The sequence below is a fragment of the Polyodon spathula genome, chromosome 17, assembly GCF_017654505.1.
Source record: "Polyodon spathula isolate WHYD16114869_AA chromosome 17, ASM1765450v1, whole genome shotgun sequence".
NCBI classification, from domain to species: domain Eukaryota; kingdom Metazoa; phylum Chordata; class Actinopteri; order Acipenseriformes; family Polyodontidae; genus Polyodon; species Polyodon spathula.
Genome location: NC_054550.1, coordinates 34,364,976 through 34,385,006, shown reverse-complemented (window position 1 = coordinate 34,385,006; position 20,031 = coordinate 34,364,976). Strand labels below are relative to the sequence as shown.

General features: G+C 37.5%; 1 protein-coding gene across 4 annotated transcripts in view; it reads left to right on the top strand.

Annotated features, from left to right (window-relative positions):
- The window catches only part of LOC121329654 (transcription factor IIIB 90 kDa subunit-like), a 75,863-nt gene extending 56,933 nt beyond the window's left edge, over positions 1-18,930 (top strand). For 2 of the 4 annotated variants that reach the window (XM_041275357.1, XM_041275358.1), the window contains 7 exons: positions 369-430; positions 800-881; positions 993-1,048; positions 1,585-1,844; positions 15,714-15,765; positions 17,366-17,525; positions 18,020-18,930. In XM_041275357.1, the coding sequence (XP_041131291.1) occupies positions 369-430; positions 800-881; positions 993-1,048; positions 1,585-1,844; positions 15,714-15,765; positions 17,366-17,525; positions 18,020-18,057 (710 nt within the window). In that variant the 3' untranslated portion in view covers positions 18,058-18,930. Of the gene's footprint in view, positions 1-368; positions 431-799; positions 882-992; positions 1,049-1,584; positions 1,845-13,374; positions 13,517-15,713; positions 15,766-17,365; positions 17,526-18,019 lie in introns of those variants that run through there. The other 2 variants (XR_005951800.1, XR_005951801.1) reach the window with 2 other exon arrangements.
- Positions 18,931-20,031: the final 1,101 nt, after the last annotated feature.

The following is a 20,031-nucleotide window of genomic DNA, read 5'->3' as shown; positions in this document are numbered from 1 at the left end:
GATTTTGCTATGCACTGTAAACCGTAGCCACTTAACTCAAAATTGATTAGCTATTGCCTCAAGTCTAAATCTTGAAGAAAAGTCATTTTAGAGCTTTTATTAAGCCTGCAGAGCCTTTTAAGTAAAGGTATATGCAAAAAATGCAATTAAGCCACGTCAAGCAGTTGCTCAAAGTGTAATGGCTGTAAATACTTGCTTTTATCCTACAAATACATTATTTTCATACCTTTTCTTTTTAATGAAAGGCGTTATTTATTGCATTCTCTTTTGTGTGGATATGTAATGTAAGCAAGGGTACTGCAAGCTTTACTATCTACTACCTGACTTGCCAAACTATATATATATATATATTTTTTTTTTTCCAAAAGAAAAAAATTCTGAAAATGGGGAATTGGATCTGAATGGAATTGATGACAGTGAAATTGAGAGGGTAAGATTTTTATTTTATTTTATTTTACTAGTGCATTTTACAGTATGATTTTACACTTTACTGTCAGAATGTACATTTACCCACAGGAACAAGAGACACCATCTCTAAAGCTTAGAACATATTAGGAACATCAAGTTTCCGAATGAGAGAAGACTGCCGTTCTAATAGTAACAGCTACAATAAGGAACATGTCATATTTTTGCAAGCACCGATTTTAGACCAGCCCTCTAAAATGTTACCACTCCTTTGGCAGAGTTTCTTTCAGACTATGGGCACATGAATTATGACTGTAGCTTTTTTTTTTTTTTTATAGAATATCCAGCAGTTGGAGCATTGTATATAATTACTGTTTTTCTTTTTCTTCCCTAGTATATCTTAAATGAAAAAGAAGTCAAAATTAAAACACAGATGTGGATGAAAGAAAATGCTGATTACTTGAAGGATCAGAAGGGTAAGCTGTGTGTGGGGGAATCCCAATCAAGTAGTATAGCGTGCACTAATTATTATTGCAGAATCCCTGTGGGTAGCATTTAAATGCTAAATTGTGTTCTCCATTTCACAGAAAAAGAGGAAAGGATAGCAAAAGAAAAAGAACTTGGGATCTATAAGGAGCAAAAGGTATATTTATCCAAAAAGTCCAAGTTCCACTTAACAATTAGGTTCCATATGGCAGCCAACAATATAGGCTGTGCATGACATAATTGGAACCTCGCACGTCCCAAGTACAAAATGCGCGCCTTGCATATATGTTGTTGCAGTGTGCTAGCAGGGGGCTGTGCATTGTGAGATGCAGCAGTCTCATGTGTTTGTCCTCAACAAGCCTGTTGCACTATTGGATAAATACATGAACACTGAAGCCATGGTTTAATTTTCCTAAAGATTCTTTATTCCATCAATGCTGTAAATTTAGAGTGTAAGCCCAAATGATATTGGCATCACATATAGACCATTGGCAATTTTAGGCTTGACCTGAAATCCATAACCCAGAAATACTGTGCTTGATATCCCTAGGGAAATCCAATAAGCTACTGTATCTAGCCAACTGGCAAGAAAATTCACATAAGAAATGTTTAGGAATACCAGTATTGTATCATATATGTATACAATAACAAAACATATTGCTTTTTTCTTTTTTCTTTTTTTCTTTTTTTAAGCCTAAAAAGTCGTCTAAAAAGCGAGAGCCTATCCGGGCTAGCACAGCAGGGGAGGCCATTGAGAAGATGCTGGAACAGAAGAAGATCTCCAGTAAGATTAATTATGATGTGCTGCGGGACCTGAACAGCAAAGGAAGCAGCTCTCCGACGCAGGACGAGGAAGGCAGCGAGGAGGGCGGCAGTGCGAAGAAACTGTCAACCAGCAGAAAATCAGCAAACAGCAGGAGCCTGTCTGCTCCTGTCAGCAACATGGGGAAGAGGTACAGTACTGTACTGGTGATCAGACTGGAAACATTTCACAAGGGGGGAGTGGGATGGGGGTGCCATTGTTACTTGTTTTCATTTCCAGTACAGGATGAGTTTGTTTTTGCAGTAAATACACATTGAATAATTGAACCATGATTGACTTACACAGTAGATAAATGGTTCTAATTTACACTGAGATTTTTTTTGTGTGTTTTTACCACCTGAAGGCCATTCGATTTTCCCTATGATTTTAAGATGATGCCCCTGAACTTGTTACCTCTACTCATTAGTCTGAAAATATAAGGCTACTGAAGTCTCTTTTTCTGAAAGGTTGTCATTACTGGCCCACGTTTTCACAACATTAATATTTATCACAAGCCATGTAAGTCTGAGCAAAAGATAAGACACTTGTAACCTCACATCGTTTTCTACATGTTGTTAGGCGGGGTTATGATAATATGACATTTCTGTGATGGCTCCTTTTGGTACTTAAGCATCAGAAACAGAAGTGACCTGAATTACCACTGTAAAAATAATGAGACCGTAATGAGAAAATGAGCTCTTTACTCTGAAACAAGCAACCAAAATGATCGAAAACTCACTCCAAATAAATATCGATATAACTGCACATAGGAATCTTAGGTGGAGGTTTGATCCAATGCTTTTGAACGATTTTGAATTTTTAAACATTTATTGACAAAGAAGTTAAGGAATATTTGGAAATAAATGAAAAATCAGTTGATAATTCTATGACTTTATTGGATTCCCTTAAGGTTTTTATAAGAAACAGAATTATTTTGCTACGCTGCAGGGAGAAAAGGACCAAAAGATGGACAAACAAGTAGAAAAAACTATTAGAGTTATATTCTTTGGAAACATCTCCTACGGTACAAACATTTTAATGATTTTCTTTTTTTGAAAAGCTAACGCTACCAAAACTATCATTGGAAAGTAGACAGCGATTAGATGAACCAATGATCAAAAACTGTTGGAAATAAAAATGGGCACTCTACCAATTGCTTCTCCTGTTCTTGAGTGGCTTGCAATTACAGAGCTGCTTAAGAAAATGCTTAGTAGGGTAATGTAATAATGCACCGCCCCCACAGAAATAATTATAATAAATAAATATGATATTGCTGTATTTGATGTAGTATTTCCTACATCTAAGGCTTGGCCTTGTAGAACTACAATTTCTCTTTCTAGGAAATGTTGTAGTGAAATAAAATATACTAAAGTATTCTAAAGCCTCTTAGACTTTCATTGATGAAATCTTAAGTAAATTCACGACAATGCAAAAAGTGTAGTATTTCTTGATTTTCAATTTTACACACCATCAACTAAATGTGACAGTAATCATAATATAAAGGTAGATCCAACACTCACTATTGCAGTGTGTTTGTGTGTGTTGGAGCCAAAAGTGTTGTGGGTTTTACGTTTACAAAATAAATGGGTTTTGGTGGTGTTGCTGGTCGTGGTACAGCAGCCCTCCATTACTGTGTACTGCCTCGGTTCACATGGCTGTTTGTCAGAATGTCTTGGTAATCCTGTGTTTGCACAAAAGTGGCATCGAAACTTCCCTTATCTTTGGTTGTGGTTCCAGTTAATAACTTGCCAGTTTACTTTTTAGTCCATCTTTTTCTAAGCTGTAGCCATCCTTCCCTGTGATTTGAGAAGGGGCTTATACTGCCTGCTTAACCCTGCTATGACACCCTCTCCCTCCACCCCAAACCTTCCTGTACCTCAGCAGTTGAATACAAATTGAGTTTGCAAAGATATCCCAGGAGCAGTGGCACATAACCCTAAATGTCAGCAATGCTGCTGCAATCAATATAGTGGAAGCACAAAATGCAAACAATACATTTCTTTTTTGATACTGATGTTTTTTTTTTTGTTTTTTACTGTTGATTCTGTGCTGCTATTATTTGAAATAATGTTCTGCATATCAAGACCTCCTGTTCTTGGTGTAGGTGCTTGATTGTATTTTAGATACGTCGTTTTCATGTAATCGGAACCACAGAAAAATAGGTATTGTACACCGAATGGAAAAAAGGAGCCCTGCTGTTCCAATTTTTAAATGCACTGCTTGTGATACTCCACTGGGGTGGCACATCAGAGGGCTTGTTTAATGCAGCACCACTGCTGACAAGCTCTTCACTTGAGGGTAGCTCTGTTTTTACGCACATCCAATTATCATCTTTTAACAACAGCGCCAATTAGCACCAATTGTGTTTTAAGATCTCAGACTGCTTCCTCCTGGAAGTGTTATTTTCTGCAAGTGCATCTCCCTTTTAATTTCACCATCTCCATTTAATATGAAAGATGATGATTGCCAGAAAAACAATCACGCAGAGCTTCCATCTGCTGTGTGTGTGATTTTTAAAATCATGATTTGTATTGTGTTCGATATTTGTGGAATTTATTTTATTTAGATTGCAAGCCACTTGTTGTGCTTTTATATAAAAAAAAAAAAAAAAAAAAAAAAACATTTTTCGTAAGCAAGATCAATGTGTATCCAAGTTTAAGATGCAGTCTTCTGTGCATTTATACAGCAGACCTATCCAGATGGCTTTGTGAATTACTTTGTCAAGTTTAAACGCAGTGAAAAGGAGTAAAGTGCTTTTAAGGTTTATGGTTTCTTTTCAGCTTATAAGCAACATGTAGAATTTGCAATAAGGCAGTACTGTGTCTTTACTTTTTACTTTTGAAGCCATGTCATTGAGCCACACTTGGGGCTGATGTAAGGATACATGCAAAGTGATTTGCTGCAGCAAAACACCCACACTACGGGAAAAATCGTCATTTTGCATGCCAGAAAATGCGGAGCATGTACGGAATGGTTTTCACCTGCCGTTCCGCACCAGCTATCAAGTCAGCACTTTGCCATCATGTAATCCATTTAGATGATTTTGAAATGTATTCAGCTGAAGAAAAGAGCATGGAATTGGGTGGGGATCTGGAATACTAAGCGGGTGCAAACATTTTAATGAGATGCAAGGATTTTGCCTTGCACTTGGGCAATTGCTGACCCTCCAAAAACTTTGCACCTCCTCTTACAAGGTGCAAACCATTGTAGAAGCAGGTAATTAAGAGCTGTATAAAACCACACACCTTCAGAGAGCTGTGATTAGCCTCAGGATGGCTGCTGTGGTACACTTCCTGATGCGGCGACAGGCAGGAAAACCTCCAGAGGAGAAGGGCAAGACCGAGAACACCCTGCATTTTCAAACCCAGGGTCACTTTGTGTGGGATGCTGGAGGATGCGATGGTAAGACATTATCATCTCACTCAGCAGGTCATCCTAGAGCTAATAGCTGAATTTCACCTTTTCATCACCTGGTTGACTGTCCTCCTGGTAACACGACAGCATTGACTTTTGATGTATGTGTAAGTTTTTTATACATTGTATAGTTTAGACAGTTACACCCTTCCAGGAAAAACTGTTCTGGGAATAACAACACATATTTTAATGCTGGTATGTGATTTAGCAGAGGTTGGGAGGAGTTAGACTTAGAATAAATATATACATTATGCTAAAAACTATATTATTTTTTGACAACACCTTTTTACAACATCTTAGTGATGTCATTTTATAGTATGTTTTGCTGGACTCCTAAACATTAAAGCTAACTTGCAGCTCCCTGGTAAAGGGAATAGGCTGCCAGTGCATGCTGGGCATCTGGTTGTAATTTGCTGTGACCCCTTGTGACGCTTTTGACTGTGGCCAATCGGCTTTGACCTTGTAGCACTAACTTAAAATAACCTTTTAAAGTAAATTTAGGTTGGAAATTAGAGACAATGTGGAACAAATTAGACAACAAACATTATATTTAGTTACAGTGAGTGAAAATAGCAACAGACCCTCAATCATCAGCATGTGTGAGTGTGGGAAACTGCCTGAATATTGTAAAATAAATGACTGGAATTTAACATGTACATATCAGCTCCTTAACATACCAATTTCATTGTGCAGTGAACTGTTGCAATACCTTTCTGGAAAAACCCTTGTAAAGCTATCTGCACACATTTTGTATAATTCATGGCTGCATATTTGTGTCTCAAGACATGTGGATCTCTTAACCTATATAAATACATCTTTGAACTTGGTGCATAGAAGGTTGATGTGCTTTTAATTTTATTTTTTTAAGTTTTGAAATCCATTTATAAATCTAAATCATTGCTGCACCTGCTAGGTTACTGAACAGCTCTCAATAATACATACAAGTACTGCTCTTACTGAATGGAGGCGAGCAGTTGCATATTCATGAGTATGATCTGGCACTTTTTATTTCTTTGATGTGATAAAGCTTTTGTTTTACAGCACTGTTCAAAACCTTTCTGTTCATGCAAGGTTCAGATAAGTTGCTTATGTAATCACATTTCACCATTTAAAATGAAACAAGGGGCTTTCAAGAGTGTTTTAACTTTGAATCCCTATTCCATTAGGCTTTGTGAGTTATTTGGCTTTAGAACGTGTTGGGGTTCTTATAAGCAGTATAACACAATGGGTGCTGGTGCCTTGCTGTATAAAGCTCTGGCTTTTGGGCTTGAAGATCTTATACTTTACTCCAAATGAGCTTCTGAACAGTGGCCTTGTATTCTTTGTGGACAGTATAAAATCTGATGAGCTTGTTCCAGGGAGAGCACAGGTATTCCTCTCATTTTACACATACTTGTGTTAATATATACATTTGACTGGACATGCTTTGGGAAACTAGCTTGTACAGTACTTTAAAGTCAATTTTAGTAAACATCAACAAACATGTATACAGTCAGCACTCCTACAAAACCCTCCAACCCTATAAAATGTTGACTTCAGTGACAGTTAAATGCGTCTGATGCAGATCTGATCATTTCATTTTGGCCCGTTCCAACCCATGTCCGTTTTCAGGGAACACAAAAAAAATACAACAGTAAAAATACATATCTGAAATGACTGTGTTTTTTAAATAAGTAGGCTTCCAGTTGGTACAGTACTATATTTTCAATAGAAGTAGTATTTTTAATTCAGAACGATATGATTCTGAAAATGTCACTTGTCAAAACTAGAGCGAACACGTTAACCTTAATGCAGTACATACTTTTAACTCTAGTACGTATTGTAACTGTATGTAAAATTTCCCATTAACAACCTAACCATAAAATAACATCAAAATGTTATCCATGCACATAACTGTAAAATGCAATGCAATTTAGCAAAACCAAAAGATAAAAAAAAAAAAAAAAAAACTTTTTCCAGAATTAAAACAGTATCCCAAGTCAGTATTCAAAATTGCAGACTATTGTGCTCGATAAGGCCCCTCTTGGTGAATTTTGTCTGATCATAGGGGTCGTAATAACGGAGGGTTTTAAGCGTCGATAACAGCGGGAGGGCCTATTACGGGGGGGGTTGGCGGCGGAGGCTGGGGGCAGGGGGGGATTTGTTGGGGGGGGGGCGACTGGAGGGGGCGCATCGGGGTCCCGATCAGTACGGGCACCTGAAGGGATGCAAGGAGTAGATAATGTCACAGTTCACTTGCAAATGAAAATGCACAAAAGCAACAAAAGATCACAAATAAGAAAATTAAAAATACATCACAGTATCGCAAACTGTTTAATGATTAACTGTTACATGACCCTAGCTTGTCTCGTTCACTTTGTTTTAGCTGCATTTTCGTCAGGTGAAACTGGAGGCAGCGCTGTGTAACTGTACAATATAAGACAGACTGATTTGGCATTAGAGAGAATTAAAAAAAAAAAAAAAAAAGAAAAGAAAGAAACGCAGGCTGTGACTGATATTCAGATAAATTGTAACATTGAAGAGAGGCGCTTTGTATCTGAAAACTGGTGATAAGGGCATCTAGGTGTGTCTGGGTAATGTGTGTGTATGTGTATGAGCTGCTAAACAGCTTAAGAATTTGCCAGCGGTGCTACACAGAAAATGTTCTGTTCTAGGCTGTAATTTAAAGACATTATAACAGGGCAGTCATCTATTGCATAAAGAAGTTATCTCTGATCTTCTATGGGTTGTTGAGCCAGCAGTCCTACAGATGTAGCTGACAGCTGCAGTGTCCCAGAGCTAAGCAAAGGGTGCCCTTCACAAGTTCATTTTAAAGGTTTTGCAGGAACGGTGAATGTGTCCTATTTCTTTGCAGCACTTCTAGTTCATCCCTGAATCAGCACAGCTTTTCAGTGGCTTGTGCTATAGCCCGACTTTAACGTGGTTTATTTTGCATCCTTTCAGCATTCTACTCAAGCCTGTCCTTAAACAGAGTTAAGAAAGTGAAATGGGAGGGAAACAGCCAACCCCCCCCCCCCCCCAAAACTCTATTGTTTTGTAGTGATTTATCAGGTCACTGTTGCCAGCCTCTCTTCAGGACCACCCTTGTCTGGCTAATCAGGAGCCTGCCCCTGCTGACGCAAACAATACAGGGGCTTCTATGTAATCTCATGTAGGTCAGACTGCTTGGCTGCAGCACTTAAGAAGAGAGCACTTTGAAGAAGACACAGGCTAAAACCGCAGAGTCCCGGACATGGCTCTGGCATGCTATGAAGTACCAGGCTGTATTTTTTAATGATAAATTTGCAGTTTAATGTTAGATTCTACAAGCTCTTTTGAACACCAAAATATAAATATGTATTTTTTTTATTATTCAAAATTTAAAGCATTTCTTAAGAGAACAATATATGAAGTTTTTATTTTATATCCTAAAAAAGACTTTTCATTAAAAGCAAATTTGTTCCAAGTTTTCCTATTGTGAGCCAAGGCTGTTGGAAACGGCTAATTTCGTGAGTGCTTGCTGATTTCTTCGAGCTTTGAAAGAAGCTTAGAAAGGTTTACTGCTTCTTGGTTTTGTATTTTATAAAACTGGTTATGCATCAGCGAGCTAGAAGGGGCTTGGGATAAGACAGGCTCTGGAATGGTAGTTGCTACCAAGTAATGTGAATTTAAAAAAAATTAAATTTGCATTGGAATTGTGAAGCTTTCCAAACCTGTCAGCTATGTAACATTAGAGGAAATGGGGGGGGGGGGGCAATTTGAAAGACTGACTGCAGAGTCAGTGCCCTTACCCTGGCCTCACTGTGTGATTGAAATTAATCAAGGAATATGCTTCATTTCTCTAGTTAGGTTGTTGAGAAAACAGGCACTGAAATGTGGAAAAAACTGTTGCCATTTATCAAGAAATGAAAATGAAAATGTAGGCTTAAATACTGCAGCTCCACAATTTTTAACTTGTGGACTGATTTATTCCTAAGGTTAATAACTGTTTTGCTTGTATTTGTTTATTTAGTCTGGATGCCCAGTTTAACCCTCCTGCTTTTTATATAGTAGGAAAGCATTTCAAACACACATTGGATAAACACTGCATCCTGGTACCTTTGCTGTAGGTCGAGGGAGTTACAACCACAGTGCATGACATTTAGGTACTGCAAAGCAACAGGGTCCAGTGATAATACTGGCATTGCTGCTGTAACAAAAAAATGGCTTTTAAAATATTGCTGGTTGTATTTGCACACAGAGCAGAAAGTGCTTCCATCTGAACCATCAGCACAACTTCCCTACTGTTTACAGAAAAAAAAAAAAAAAAATCTACCGTGGGAAATATGTGAATGGGATGCCATTGAAGGAATCTTAATTGGAATTTAGTTTAAATATTTAGATACTTTTTGGTAACTTTTTACATTGCGGCTCCAATTACTGTGTGTTTACATAGCAGTTTCTTTGTAAATGCATATGTACTTGGACATAATGACATGGTAATTAAGTTACATTGTACATAATGTTTAACTCTTTTTGCACAACCTAGCCCTTTTCTGAAATGTGTGCTTGCATACATCCTGTAAAGATTTACACATTTATGTGCATTGTAGCAATGCAGATTAACATTGTAATTATGTTGAAGTACACATGGATTTACTCAATAACTACTATGCAAATCCACAGTAATTGGAGGCATTTCATGTAAAGTGTTCCCTGCTTTTTGAAATTGGGTGGGTGCATGTCTTGGCGATGCAGGGTTACAGTAGTCTGATACTGATGACTTGGATTTACATTTTCACTGAAGTAATACAAAATGTAAACATTACAGACTGGGTGTAATATTTCTGCATGGTCATAACACTGTTCTAAAAAATGAGAGAGACGCTTTAAAACATGCGCTAGGGCTGGCTTCATTACCAGCAGTAGTCTTCGTTATAGTCGTAATTTCAATGCTGCCTTCTCTTTCTGTCACCTGGCTGATCGGTCACAGACTGAGGATATCCTATTAACATCAGAGAGCTTCTGTCTTCATAATCTTTTGGGGTTTATGGGGGTCCATGGAAAAGCAAGCTCCAAAGCCTTGACGCCAGAATCTTTTGATGTTGAACAAGGAGCATTTCACTTTAATACATTTTAATTGCTTCATTATCAAATATTAGGCACCTATTAATGACATAATTTCTTATCACGCTTCAAGCTTGAAAGTCTACACAAAAAAAAACATATGAGGAGTGGTTGGTGTTCATCATATGCGGAGATAGTTTAAGGTAAATCAGCTAAAATTAGTAGCGCTTTTTGAGTGGCCCTTTCTGAAACTGTTCTCAACCTAGTATTGGTGGCACACTAATACAAGTATTCACAGGGCACTGGAGAAACAGAATTTGGGCTTTCTGCCAAGTTGAGATTCGTTACATAAATGGGAAACTCAGCTGTCTTAAACTACTGTTACAGTACATACCCTTAACATGAGTTGCAAAACCAATTAGTGCATTCTCAATTACGTGTGTTAATCAAGTTTCACATGGTCTCTGTCTAGCAACAGAACTACAGCTGTTGAGTACAGCAGCATCTTAGCATGGAAGGAGTTCTGCAAGTGAAACACTTGCACCATACTGTCCCCTTTCTGAAAGAACATTTCAGTATGGCTCGTCTATAAGCAACCACTGGTCAGCTGTTAAGCTTATAGATGTTTTGTAAAATATAGCCTAGGGAGGTTCCTAAAGAAAGGGATTGTCCTGTATCGAAAGTACAAGTGACTGAGGAAACAAGGAGTGTGTGTGTTCTGGAATAACATTAATCTAATGATATAGCATGTTTCATCTGAACAAGGCAGCCGTGCTTGTACATATTTACATGTTTAGTTGGTTTGATCTTAATGTCAAAGTGGTTTAGATGGCTTGTTGGATAAGACAGAATTGTTTTGTGTGGCACTAACATGGCTTTCCTGCCCGATTTTAAGCCTGAGTTTCCTTGAACTGCAATTTGCTTCATGGTAATACTGAATGATCTGGGTAATGAGTAAATAATCCATAGTTATCGCATTTATTCGTTTCTGTGAGGAGCAATCTTAGGAAGCAGAAAAATGCTCTGTTTCTCAGGGATCCCAAAGTTCTTGATGACAACAGTGCCTGTGATTTTGATTGGAAGTGGCAGATTTATTTCGGCATGAACTATTTCCATTAGCAGTTCCATCGACCATCTGGCACAGACACGTGCAGTGCTAGATGGACAGGGAACTCGTTAAAGAATTACAAGACTTCTTAGGGCTTCTTTCCACTGCCCAGATGAGTCAGAAAATTGTTGGTTTCAGTACCCTGCCTGGTTTACTGTACTGTGAAATTATTGACATCACTCCTGGAATCGTTCTTCACTTCAGTTATTCACGTAACTGCTTTCTAGACATGGCAGTTTGAGGTAGAAAACAAATGCGATTTAGTCATGAAATGTTTTAAGCTTAAATGTCTCCGTCCATATAAACAGATCAGCCATAGATCTTAAAGTAAGATTTGAGCAGTTCGTTTATTAACAGATATAGGCTGTAGTTCAAACTATTTGTTTTTAATTATATTTTGTCTTCTAAAATGTGTTCCACGCTTTGAGAGGACGTGGTCTTGAAAGGTGCTGTATATGTGCAATGCTGCTGTTGCTGAATACTGTAGCTACAGTATTGTATTTTACTTATTATATAGGCAGACCTCTTTATAATGACCATATGCGTTGTCTATAGACTGGTCTTTACAGATGATTTCACATGAAGCACATACACGTGCTGATTTATCAGTGTGCTTGTCCTGAATTATTTTCTTATTTGCAGTGTTGCTGTTGCTGAACATCTTCCATAATTTTTGTTTGAGGCTGTCATTTATTGGATTTTTATAGTCCAAAGCTCACTCAAGAAGAGTGACAGGCAGAGTTCATGTTCGATGTCTAAGTTTATCACCCTTGCAAGAGGCCGTGCTTTTAACAAGACACTGTTGCCTTGGCTGGATTGAAAACTAGTGCAAGAAGACTGATTGTGACCTTGAAAACCCCCTTCACTTAGTTAGTCTAGACGTGTTGTTCTTTCACTTCTATTAAACTTTGGGGGGTGGGGGTTTAGGCAGTAGAAATGGCAGCAATTCATAATGATCTACTCCCCCAAAGAAAGCGTTTATTTGTGGACAGAAATGTGAATTTCAAGAGCAACTTGATGCACCGCGTTAAAGCAAACTGCTGTGGAAATGTGTAACTCTGGCTAAGTGAGCACATTAGAAGGTTGACATTAAGCGAGGTTGAGGAGCTACTTGCAGACGAGACATTTAGCCTGGATGCAAAAATCTCTATTTAACCTACTGTGATAGAGGTTGACCATTTAAAAAAAAAATAAAATACATATAAATACATTGTAGCTGCTTGTAAAATTTACATATGTTGTTGCTGGCTTGGTTTGCTCAAGCATATTCATGCCTGGACCCTGGAGATGGGATTCCCACATGACATGTAGCTGTCATCTGTCTGCGGGATGCCCCCTAGACCTTCACACTCACTGGTGTTTCTGTTATGTTGGCTATTTGTGACATTTTTTGTCAGGCAATCATGCCAAGGTGTTTGGCAGGTGTTTGGCTTTGGCAGATGTAGTTTATTCAATTTCTGCTTACTGTCAGGTTTTCCTCGAGTGCTGATTTGGAGATAGTAGATAGCTAAAGTGCATGCTCTTTTAAGAGTAAGAGACTCTTCACAGTTAAACCAAAGCAGGAGAGTTTCAGACTACAGCTGGCTTCTGACCGTCCTCTACAGTGCAGTTATATATGTTTTGTGTGCGTCTGTGTTTTAAGTATCAAGGGTTTCAATGATAAACTCAAATCATGTACAGTGCATAACACATGGCTAATTTGAATGCAGAGTGTAGCGTCAGATCACACACCAATTGCTGCTTTTACTTTCCGTTTCTCCATTTAGAATCCTATAGCACTGTACAGCATGACTGAAACATAGATTATCCTTGTCTTAAACTGGGTATAAACTTGATACAATATGAGGACTAACAACTAATAATGTTGAGGTTACTATAAACAGGAGTCTCTTCATATTGATGACTCGGACATTTAAAACCAAACTGTCGTCCCCCTTGCCCGTGAATGAGGCCTTGGTCTCAATTGATACATTTCCTGGTAAACAATAAATTATTAAATAAATAAATAATGGTATTTTAATCTTTGGCATGTTCCCTTGGAGCAACCCATACAAGTGTTTAACCAGAAGTTATATAAGAAGATGTTACTTCCCGAGATATCCACCTTGTTAACTGAATTGATTACGTTCTTCAGCCTTCTTTTCAGATTGCCCAGCTTCAGCACTGAAGAAAAGACCAGATAGACCTGCAGCAACTGTGTAGCTGTGTGGTATAGTGCAACCCGAAACTGACCAGCCCACTTGGGGGAGGTGGTCATTGCAGGTGCTTTTAGTGTGGTGAGATCACTGGTTTGATTCTGAGCAGGGGTTAGAGAAAGATGAGGCGTTGGTTTAAAGTGCATAATTAATCCCATAAATACATCTGCCGATGAGACAGGAGCCGGCTGCAAAATAAACCCATTGAAACACAGCATGAAAACCAGAGCTGCCGAGCAACTGCATGACGAGAAAGTTTAAAATATAATTTAAAATTGACTCCTAATATATAAATTATGAAAAACTCCAAAATGTTTAAAAGGCATTGCTTCTATCAAAAAATATCAGTGCAATGAAAAGAATACGCCCTGGTAAATCAATTATTCTACTGAATTTTGCATTGGTAAAAAATGCATTGAAAGATCCCTCATACGCAACCCTCTGTCATGCCGCTGCTGGAGGTTGAAACACTTTAATAGAAATAAACGTTTTCGGAACATTCCACCAATTATAGTGTAGAGAGGTGGTTTTATATGACAATGTTAAATACAGAACACTTGTAATTTGACATTCTGCAATCATGATTTAATAAGTCAGTCACATGTTTTTGTTTGTTTTTGGGGTTCATAACAAAAACCAGGGATTGCTTTATAAGTGGATTAAATGAATGTGAGAGTCTCTATCAACGTGTAACATTGATTTAAGACTTTGGGCTAGATTTTCAAAGCTATTTAGTCCAAATCATCATCGGCAAATGTTCTTTAGAAAGTGAAAATCCATCCAGTAAAGTTACCAAACCAGAATAAAATGACATTTCATTCAGGGGCTTGTAAGCCATCAGAGTCTGTTTCCTACTCTATTAGAATTGTATTTTTTTTTCCTTTCAGAATAAAATAGCGCTAATGATGGTTTGAAGTAAATAGCTTTTGAGAATCTAGTTCCTTTGTGTCAAAATGTATTAGCACAACTGTACTGTTTCTGTTTTATTTGCTGTGCAGATACTCATTTGAATATGTAGCTCTACTATAGAGACTCTACAGCAAGTGAAGAAATAAAAGCACTCATTTGCATGAAGAACGACGATCAGAAACACATTTCTTTACTGGTTTAATAATAAAAAAAGTGTACCACTAATATGAGAGAGGCAGTTAATAGAATTAAACATCTGTTTTAACATGAAAAAGATTTTGTACACAGAGGGTGCACACAGTTTTGTTAAGGCCACAGTACTGTGTAGCACGCTGCTTTTTATCCCAGGAGTCTTTGTTGTTTTTTTTTTTTTTTCCATTCACCAGAATGTGTCTGTAAAGTTGAAGACAGATATAAGGAGGGCTGGTACATCCTCCCTTTGTCACACTGCTCACTTGTGCATGAACACGCAGACACACCCCAGCCCATAGGACAACAGCTGTGACCCTAATGATGGTTTGGCGAGATGTTCTGTCTTTCATTAGCCAGACAGCGGAATGGGCATGGAGGTTGTGCTGCTGTTAATGTTCCATATGGCTGCAGTGGCAGCAGCTGCTCTCTTAATGGAGGCAGGGGCAGCAGGGCACCGGTGGAGTCAGACTGCTGGCTGGGAAGTGCCAGTTTTGCAGCTGTAAGAAGGATTCACCCAAGAGGCTGGAAGCTAATTCATGCCATTCTGAAATATCCAGAGGCACTGCCCAGTTCTAAAGACAATGATAGGGCACTTATTTATATTGTGTACCTTCAATTAAAAAAAAAATAAAAAATCTATAGTAATTCTCATAACCTCTGACACTGTAATGCTACTCAAAGCACTGACTGTTTGAGTATTTTTTTATATGTCTTTATTGGTATTGGCCTTTTTCAAAATTTTTATTTGGTTTTCCCGCAAAAACGCACAACTGGACCGCCTGGCTTCGGAGAACAATTAGCGTCATCAGTCATTTATGAAGCATGATCGCTGCAAAAATAAACACAGAAAATGTTCTTGAAAATTGGGCCGTTTTTAATTTGAAAATGTTCCGCTTAAGCCTGATTGACCGTTAAATTAGTTTTTAACTCTGCTGCGTTTTGAACTGAAAATCGCTTCTCTATCAAGTGTATCTGCAGATAAAACAGGATCGGTAGAGAGAGAGAGAGAGAGAGAGAGAGAGAGAGAGAGAGAGAGAGAGAGAGAAAGAACGCAAAATCTTCAGTTGGTTAAATGTATTTTGCCTAATATTTGTTATTGACGGTTAAACTATTCTGGATCTGAAAAGTCTAAAATGAAGTGGTCGTCTTTTTTAAAACCTTTTTTTTTTTTTTCTAGGTTACGGCCATTAATTTCGACTCAACCCGCCAAGAAGCTTGCATCTGAACAGGTAACCCAACTCTTCAGCCTGCTCTTAATTGCCATTTTGCTCTAGCATTGAGTTAATTGAAACAGCAGTTTGATATCTCTGTTCTCTATTAACATAGGGCTAGACAACTTATGGCTTCAAAATTTCAATTCTAAGCCTCCTGCTGTAAACCAGTTTTAAACATACAGTAACAGAGGTTGTACTAAAGATACATTTTACTACAAACTACTGCATTTCAGTGCCTGCTTCATGCAGAGTGGAGTTGAAATTGTAAGAACCAAAGTTATGGTTCATTTTGGGCAAGACAGTGATGTGAGTTTATTACTTGATTTTCTGCTTATTTAAAAAACAAAGGCTTTGCAATAATGTCATGGCACAGTGCTTTTAATGCCAGCTTTATTCTTGGCAGTCAATTGAATCTGACAGGCTGTATTATTAAGATGTACATTTTACATTGGATATATCTTGAAAAAGTAGGCTGTAAGATGTTAAGCAGTAGGCTGTTAAAATGATTTTTTTTCCCCCCTGAATTGTACTTTTATCTTGGCATCTTTTTGAAGTTTATTAATTCATTGTTTTGCCAAAATCAGTTACAAAAACTAATTGCCAGGATTTTAAGTTAATAAAAAGGTAGCCACTACTTCCTGGGACCATGAGTAAGGGTGTGGTGTTTTGGAAATAAAATATTCTTCTGAAATCATTTGTGTTTGATTATTAACAGAGACTTGAGATTATGATTTTTGACACGTTTGTGAGGTCAAGCAGTTGGTCGCTAGGCCACCTAACCATCTCCTGCTGGTGTATAATTGGCTAGAGCCGACAAAGACTTATAAGTCTTTGGCATGTGACTCAGTCTGGCCCCTTACTGGCAAATTAATCGGGCTGCTTTTTCCGTCCGTCTGACATGACATTTAGATAATTTTCAATCCTAAAAAAGAAAAGGTAACTAATTTGAACAGATGGAGACTTCCATAATAACATTTAAAATAAATAGTTGCTTGTTAATTATATTTAGATATTGATTCAAAAGAAAATGGTTGTATATCCCATGTGGATAGCCAAACCAAATGCTCTCTGTTAAATCATACAGCCAGACCTCATTGACCATCTGCACTGTACATCAAAATGATGTGAATTTGAACCTCTTTGTTTAAAGATATTTCACACCTGCGTAAACTAGAGAGCCAAGGCATATTAACAATTATGCCTATGATATCTTATGGGACATTGTATATAAATTATATGAATATTAGGTAGTGTACGTTTCTGTGCAGCTGCTCTTGTTTCATCAGGCTTTACATTTTCTAAATGCTTCTTCCAAATGGCTTTAGATGCACTTCTGCAAAACCGTAATACACTACACCATTGCTTTTTAAAAACAGTTGGATAGCTTGTTTTTCAGTGCTTCATGATTGCTTATTATTCACACTTCTCTCATTTGTCCAGCTGTGACAGTCTGGAAGTACTCCTGATAATTAGGAGATCATTCTATTAGTGTTGGGACTTTTTCGAAAAAATAAAGATTAGTCTGATTCTACTTTTTTATCTTTTGTTTCTATAATCTTTTTATTTAATCACTGTCCGTGTGAATTAAACAACGCCAAATGCGATATGCTTTCAGGGATTTGGCTCCACTTCTTCATCTGAACCTTCAGACTCCTCCAAGCCTGTGGTGGTAGAAAGCGGCCCTGTCTTCTACAACAACGAGGATGATGCTGAGGAGGAAGAGGAGGAGGAGGAAGAGCCCTGCGTTAGTGCCATGCTGCTCATTGGAGGAAACGGTAGGTGTCGGACTGGATGAATATAATCAGAACAGTCCCATTTGTGAAAGCCTGACCGGCTTGCAATTGTTTTGAATGTACTTAGTCTCATCCTTTTAAGCACATGGCTCCTACTTAGCTTGTGCATAGCAGTTCCAACCATCTGACTGCTGCACTTGTGGAGCAACTAGTTCTGTGCAGTATTGCACTTGCATATTTGGCCATTAAACCTGTATCTCTTTTTTTTTCTTTTTTGGTAAACAAAAAATCTGTCTACTCTAGAAACAGAAATAAGAAATACACTGATTCATAATGTAGCGAAGTGCCACGAGTGATTGATCATGGGTGAAGAAAAAGAGACTTCTTGAATGTACCGCTTTCCTCAGCCTCTCGGTTGACGTGACAAGGTCGCAATCCAGAATGGCAGCTCCTGACAGCTCTTAAGAAACAGAATGATGCCGTAATTGCAGTTTTATTCAACCCGTATATCAACTGCTTGTTGTTTTCGTTTTCAGATTATGGCTGCGATGTGGATGACGACGATGGATATTAGCATCTATTAGTTTACCGTGGACTGATAAAATATGCCGCTGCCTGTCAAAAGGTGTATCCTGACCTTTAAAGAATAAGCACTGACAAGCTGATGGGACCCTTCATGTGAAACACAATAGATTTATTGCCTTTCTGTGTTTTTAAGGTAATTTTATGATTATATCACTTGGGACTTAAAAGGCAAAGACAATTACCCTGAGGCTGCATATGAACGTTCCATTGTAGTACTTGAAATAAACTGTCTTGCTGATGTTGAATTAAATGTCACATCTCACAGTTCCCAATGCAAAGGAAGTGTGTGCCTTGGGGAGATCTTGCTAAAGTAAAAGTACAAACAGGCATAAGACCCTAATCAAAGCATTAGCTTACCACCTGTATGCATACAGGTTTAATCAGGATAGGGACAAAATATAGCCATGCCTAATTAGTGTCCATAAATAAAAGCTTGGTTCGAATGAGGTAATTGGAAACCTGTTATTGAAAACCTATTGTATGATCTGTGAGTAAATGTCTGTGGTATGTAGGATTTTACTTTTCTGAGTTAAAGATCAGCGCTACGTGGATTGGTGATTCACAAGGACGAAGAATCACAGTGTGCGCTGGGTTTTATTATTTGCAGGAGCTGCAGTGAAGGAAAGGAACAATACATTCAAGCACTGCAGGTCTTACCTGTAAAAGCTTTTGTCCCCTAAAATGATGTCGCATAATTCCTTTTTTTATTTTAAGCCTTTGCAGGGAATTTATTTGTGTGATGTAGCGAAACATGATTTATAAATGAAGGTTCCATCTGTTTAGTTATTTGGGAAATATAACAGCCTTGTATCAGATGAGTAAAAGAAAAGCTCTTTATGAGGATGGAGTGTAGTGTGGTTTTTATATATATATATATATATATATATATATATATATATATATATATAATTTAAATAAAGGTAAGTAAAGTAAAAAACATTAACACATCAGATTTGTTATTGTGTAGTCTAAAGTAAGAAGTGTCATCTTGGACCCAGAAAATGGGTCAGATTTTTTTTTAATTTTTTAATTTTTTTTTTTTTTTTTTTTTTAATACAATACTTACTTTTTTTTGTAATGCTGATTACTATTTGGCTGTAGCAATTTCATTTATCTGTAAAAGTCTGTGTTTAACTCTGTATAGCAGTGCTCTCTCGAGTAAATCCCAGAAAAGTGGGACACCTTAGTGAACTGTTTCTTACACTACCTGGCATATTATTTTGTAATTGTGTTATTTTATTATTATTTATTATATGTTATCGAACACTTCAAATCAATGAATTAAACTAGGATTAAAAAGAGCACAACTACAATTAGTGCAATAAAAAACAATTAACTAATTCAACTTGGTTGTCCTGCTTTAGAAAGATCATTTGTTTTAGCTGGGAACCGGTTTAATCTGTTAAATATATTAGACCCTTGTTTAATGTGGGATTTCAACACATTCAGTACTACAGTACAAATCAATATTTCATGACAACTACTGTACAGTTATTTTTTTAATACAGTGTATAATATACATGACTGAGCCACCTTGAGAACGGTGAAGCATTCGTTAAGATTTTGAATTTAAAATTAGGATGAATCAATAGAAGAGCTAAGGGTGTCTAAAAATATTTTTTTGTGAACCTTTTCTTAATAGCTATAACAGCAGGAGCAACCAGGATACACGATGAGAATAAGAAGTCATACAAAATTATATATATCTTTTATATATACCATTTTATAAATCATGTTTTCTCCCTGGAGAGAGTCAGTATGAAAATCCTGGGATACAGCTAGTCGTCTTCAGTAGTCCCTGCCAGGTGAGCCTCATCAATTCTTTAATTGCAGTGTTACATAGACTAATCCTTCTGGCATTACTAGAACCATTAGAGCCATTAATACAGATTTACTGCTATTGCAGCAGGTTATGCTTCACCAGCTTGGATACGCCTCTTGGCTTTTATCCTGCAGTTGCCAA